This window comes from Elephantulus edwardii, unplaced genomic scaffold, assembly GCF_000299155.1.
Source record: "Elephantulus edwardii isolate Elephantulus edwardi_28Jun2011 unplaced genomic scaffold, EleEdw1.0 scaffold00076, whole genome shotgun sequence".
NCBI classification, from domain to species: domain Eukaryota; kingdom Metazoa; phylum Chordata; class Mammalia; order Macroscelidea; family Macroscelididae; genus Elephantulus; species Elephantulus edwardii.
Window position 1 is genome coordinate 752,531 of NW_006399826.1, and position 5,400 is coordinate 757,930.

At 36.6% G+C, this 5,400-nt stretch overlaps 1 protein-coding gene across 1 annotated transcript in view; it reads right to left on the minus strand.

Annotated features, from left to right (window-relative positions):
• Positions 1-5,400, minus strand: part of LOC102860234 (coiled-coil domain-containing protein 178-like) — a 378,081-nt gene that overhangs the window by 46,513 nt on the left and 326,168 nt on the right. Inside the window, exon 7 of the mRNA XM_006889222.1 lies at positions 3,516-3,650. Within this exon, the coding sequence (XP_006889284.1) occupies positions 3,516-3,650 (135 nt within the window). The remainder of the gene's footprint in view (positions 1-3,515; positions 3,651-5,400) is intronic.

A 5,400-nucleotide genomic window follows, 5' to 3' on the forward strand; every position in this document is an offset into this window, starting at 1 on the left:
TGTGTGTGTGTGTGTGTGTGTGTATGTAAGTTCATCTTGTTAGTTTCTTCTGGTTCAAGTAGTTCAAAAGGTGAATTAACCCCCCTGGTATTTAATTTTCTATGAAGCAGATAGGGTTCTCTGTTCACACAGTCTCTAGAAAGTTGTGCTGCAAACCCAGAGGTCTCCACTCTCTGGTGGTTCAAATCCACTAGCACCTCTGCAGGAGAAAGGCAGGAAAGTTCTCACGTGATTAAGACCTTGGAAACCTGCTGGAGGGTCAGCTGTGAGTTGGTTGTGGCTTGACATCAATTAACTTTAAGTTTGAACTTGATAGAACTTTCTAAGGACTGTTTTCAAGAACAAGGACCAATTTCCATTTCATTTTACTGTTCAACATTTAAATTTTTTTTCTGCTGAATAGTATGTATGTACTCTTCTAAATGTTCACTAAATGATAATCTTATCAGTGGACCATTATCATGTTATAATATCATTTAAGTATTGCCTTCACAATTCAGAATATTCTTAGGCTTCTCAAGATTGACACTTACAGACATCATGATATTTTATGAGAAGACTGTGCACTTGCCTGAAATTTATGCCAAGACCCTAAAGGTCACATTATCACATTTTTATTAAAAGCCAAATCTTAATTATGCTAAGTTAAATTCATCTCTAGAAACTAAGAAGTTGTTAATTTATGCATCGCAATTTCTCCAAATAGGTTCAATGTGGCTACTTTGTCCCTATGTCCAGAATAACTGAGTTTTACTACATGTGTATAGATAGGATCCTTCTATTCTTTTATTTCCATTATTTTCTACCAGTCATAAAATTTAAGTATGGCAAAAAGTGATGACAAATATCTTATAAAAATTAAATATGGATCAAATTTAAAAATTAAACCAGGATCATTGAAGGTTATTGTAGTTTATGAATTTATAATATCAATGTTTAAATAATAGTCTTGACATTTTCAATGTCCAATGACAAACCATAATTCAGAAGAAGAATTTATAATTTGTAAGACTTTATAAAATGTTTTTAGTTTGGACTGAACTATGACATTTTTTCTAAGAAGTGTTAAATATACAATGGACTGCTAGAAGAACAAGCAGATTCGTTCTGGAGGTGAAATCAGGCTGCTCCTAGGAGGCAAGGATTCTGAAGCTTTGTCTGACATAAAGGAGGGACAAGTCCTTGGAGAGGGAAGTCATGCTCGGGAGGGTGGATGGACAGCACAAGAGAGGAAGACCCTTGCTGAGATGGATTGATTCAGTCTCTGGGGCAATGAGGGTAGGCGTGTCAGAGACAGTAAGGTTGGCACAGGATAGAGCAGGCTTTAGAGCTCTTAGTGTCACTATGCGTTGCAAAGGACTCGATGACACATAACAACAAAGAATAGTAATTATGTTAGTGTTGTTGATTGCCTTCGAGTTGAGCATGACTCACAGTGACCCTGTGAACAGGAGGCCTGAAGCAGAGTGCGATATTGATATTTATCAAAGTCCATAGAGTTTCTGGAGGCAGGTTATTTATGAAGTGGATGCCACTCCTGCTTCCAAAACAGTAATTATAGCATGGATATTATTTTCAGTATAGAAAATGGATTGCACGTTATTTACTCAATTCAATTCACTATCATCAAAATCAGAACTGACTTATAGTTGACAGTTTGGCAGATTTTCAGAGACTGTAATCGCACTGGAGCACATTGCCCATTTTTCTTCTGTGGACAGTTGGTGGATTTGAACAGTTCGCCTTTGGGTCAATAGCATAATTTACCAACTAGCTCACCAGAGCTCTGCAATAGTGGCTAGTGGTAAAAAAGATGCACTGCAATTCCAAAGGCATGAAGTTCAAGTCCACCAGTTGCTCCACAAGAGAAGGATGCACATCTCTTCCAGAGAGATTTGCTCCCTCTGAAAACTGCTAGGTCAACTATGAGTCAGTTCTCACTTGATGGCACACAACAACAACAACATGTTTTTACTGCAGAGTTTGCTGACACAATGGTTTAAGCACTTGCCCACTACACTGAAAAGCTGATTGTTCAAACTTTATTGGCAGTTCAACTGGAGAGAGATGCCAGTTTGCTTTTGTAAATAGTGAGAGTCTTGGAAACCTTGCATTAGCAGTTCAAATGTCTCTTAGATTGCTTGCGGCTGGAATCAGCCTGATTGAGACAAAGGGTTGTTGTTTTGTTTTTAATATGCTAAAGCCTTTTAAAGGAAAATAAGATAATCCTGGTTTCTACACTACTACAATCATGGTTTACCAGATGCTCTGCTGAAGAAGGAGCGACAATCTCCTCCTGTACCAGTCAGATCCGATTTGATGGTACACACATAAAAAACAAACAAACAAAAAACAACCAAAACCCCAATCATGGTTTATATTATGACTGGTGAAAAAGTGTTTTTAAACCCTACACATGAGGCTTTTCTATTTTCTTCTTTTTCCTCTCTCTTAATCTTTCTTTAAATTATCCTTTTTGTTTACAAGCCGTTGTCAACAGAAGCTAAATAATAAAGCAATTCTGTTTCTATAGCTATCTATATTTATATTTACCCTTTTCAAAAGATAATCATTAAATTTAAAGAATTAAGTTTAAAATTGCTTTGGAAAGGTTTTGCAAAAACTTTTCCTTCAGTTGTGCTAAGTGTTCTTGTGTAATTAAAATGTTTAGAAATATACTGAAATTGTTTAGATTTGGCATTCGTTATGTTGTAAGTTAATGTATAATGTGTTTTTAGAGAGAATGTGCAGTTTTTGACGCAGATAGTATATTTTTTCATACAAAAGAATGGCGCGCATTTTCCTTATGTTATGTATATAGATATAGTTGTTGTTATGTGCCGTTGTACATAGATATAGTAGCATTTAAAATATTCAAATTGAAAAATGAAAAAAATCCAGTGAAAGCTTTCATACATTTATGGAAGTTCTTCTAAAATATATGAACATCTTAAAGTACAAATAATTTAATCCACTTAAGATCTACAAAGATAAATAAAACAGCAAAATCCTATGGGTGGTGCGATTTGGTAATAGCAATCTAGTCCCCAGTTGCTTCCTTTTCAAATAAATACATATTTATATCTGCTTAAAAGGTTAAGCAAAATACAGGTGAGAAAATATTAAATCAAATAAATGCAAGATTGCCTTTTCCACTGAAGTAGATACTGCACAACAGGGGCAAAAAAGTAATGTTGACAACACCTTTTTAACAGCGGATGACATCACCTGTGAAGGCCAGAGATTTGAAAGTGTATGTTTATACCAAACATATTTACCAAAACATTCATTCTGAGGTTTGTGAGGAATAAGTTGAATCTCCATTTCCCCCAAAGTATGCCTGGTATGTGTGCTAACTTACTGAATTCATCCTTCATGCAATTCCAGTTTATTAAAGAGGTTAAAAATTTATAAAACTCTGATGGGATATGGTTTTAATGCTTCATCACACTACCCATCATTTGCTTTTCAATCTAGATCAGAATGATCTTTCCCACTTCCCTGCAATCACCTACCTGCACAGCTAATATTTTCTGAATACTCTCTTGAGAGCATGCCTGGAACTTGGCCAGCCTCGTCTCACTGTAGAGGGACACCAGTTTGAAGAGCGTCTCCCATACCTTATGCATCCTCTTTTGCAGCGCACAGAGCTAAAGGGACAAGGAGGGAGGAAAGAAGAAGAAGGAGAGAAAAAAAATAAAACACCACAAATCAGAGCAGGAGAGGAAATTAATGGCAGTGTTCAAGAAGAATGATGGAGGGAAATATAAAAAGCAGTCAATAGCCCATTCTGCACTGTACGGACCTGACAAGAATTTCACAGTCTCTTGATTTTTCAACCCACTCATGTGCATTCATCAGAAACCAGTCACATCTGGCTGCCAGGATGGGGGGTTAATTTTCTCTAAATGCCTCAGCAGTTTTGTTCTAGCTGAGGCAAACTCTGTGACTGCAAAGCTGATGAGTAAAATATTTCTACTTCACCCAGTTTAACTCTAAACCGATAGCCTCGGGACATATTGAACCTTTCTTTTTTTTTTAAAAAATAATCTTTTGAAGCTTTTTTGAATGGCACGTCAGGTCAAGCCAAAGTTTAAAAATGCAACTTTAAGACTTTGATGGACGTCTTGGCTTCTTTTTTTTCCCCCTCATAAAGCTTACCATTGCTTGGCAATGTGTGCTTCAGAGCATGACAAAACTAAAGAGAATTAACTTAGCCATCAACTGCTGGGGGAGAACAATAGCAGGAAAGAAATTTCCAGCAAGAACTCCCTATTAATCTACCTCCCTCTGACCATGTGACAAGGAAACATATCATTGCACTCAACTACAGTAGATGCAGCGCTCAGAAGTGACAGGCTTAATGCTAGATGTGCACAGAAGGGGGGAGAGAGAGAGAGAGAGAGAGAGAGAGAGAGACTGAGAGACTTCTCTGAAGAGGCATTCTGCATCATTTGGCAAATCTAATAAAAGCATCAAACAACAAGAACAAAAATGACAGTGGATGTGTTTACCAAAGCGACATATTTTTTTGCCCTCGAATGGTTTACATAACCATACGGTACGGAACTATCTTCATTTCATTTCATTATTGTTAAGAGAACAAAAGTAAGAAAAATTAATAGCAAAAAAAATGCTCCAAAGAATCAAAATGTTTGAATGTGATGTATTCTCGCTATTGACCTTCCTTAAGTGTCTGGTAGTTGATAATGTGGATAATTGCTCGAGTTGATTTCTTTACAATGCATAAGAAGCAAAACAATAATTTCTGAATTTCAGCTGTGTTCTGTTTATTGATGTGAGGTGAGGTGGATTGACACGATGACTGGGGCAATGAAATTAAGCGTGCTGGAGTCAGTGAGACTGGCTCAGGATAGGGCAGGATTCAGAGCTGTTGTACACATGGTCATTTTGAGTCACAGGTGACTCAATGACACATAACAACAACGACAATGGTGGTAACCCAGGTGAGTTCATTTTTAAAATTGTTTTTATTAATACTTGAATGATAGTTTCCAGAAAACTTGGATTTCCATTCATTCATTGTTGCACATTTTCCTCCCTACCTGACTCAGCCAATTTGCTTTTCTCTTTAAAAAGATTCTTCATTGTTGGACAATTTCCTCTCTCCCCCTCCCTGAGTCCACTTTGCTATGCACCTCTTATTCTGTACTATTGTCATGAAAATAACACCTAATCATATATTCCTTTTAAGCAGTTCTTTCCCTCATTTGTTTCAATGTAGTGTTAATTATTTATCCCCTTTTTGTTTAGTTTCCCCCAACCCTCATGTCAGTCCTGTGTTTTTTTAATTAAATTTTATTAGTTTTAATGAACATTTACAGAGATTTTGGGTTTTCATTCATTCATTGTTGCACTGTTTTCTCCACCTTCCTCCCC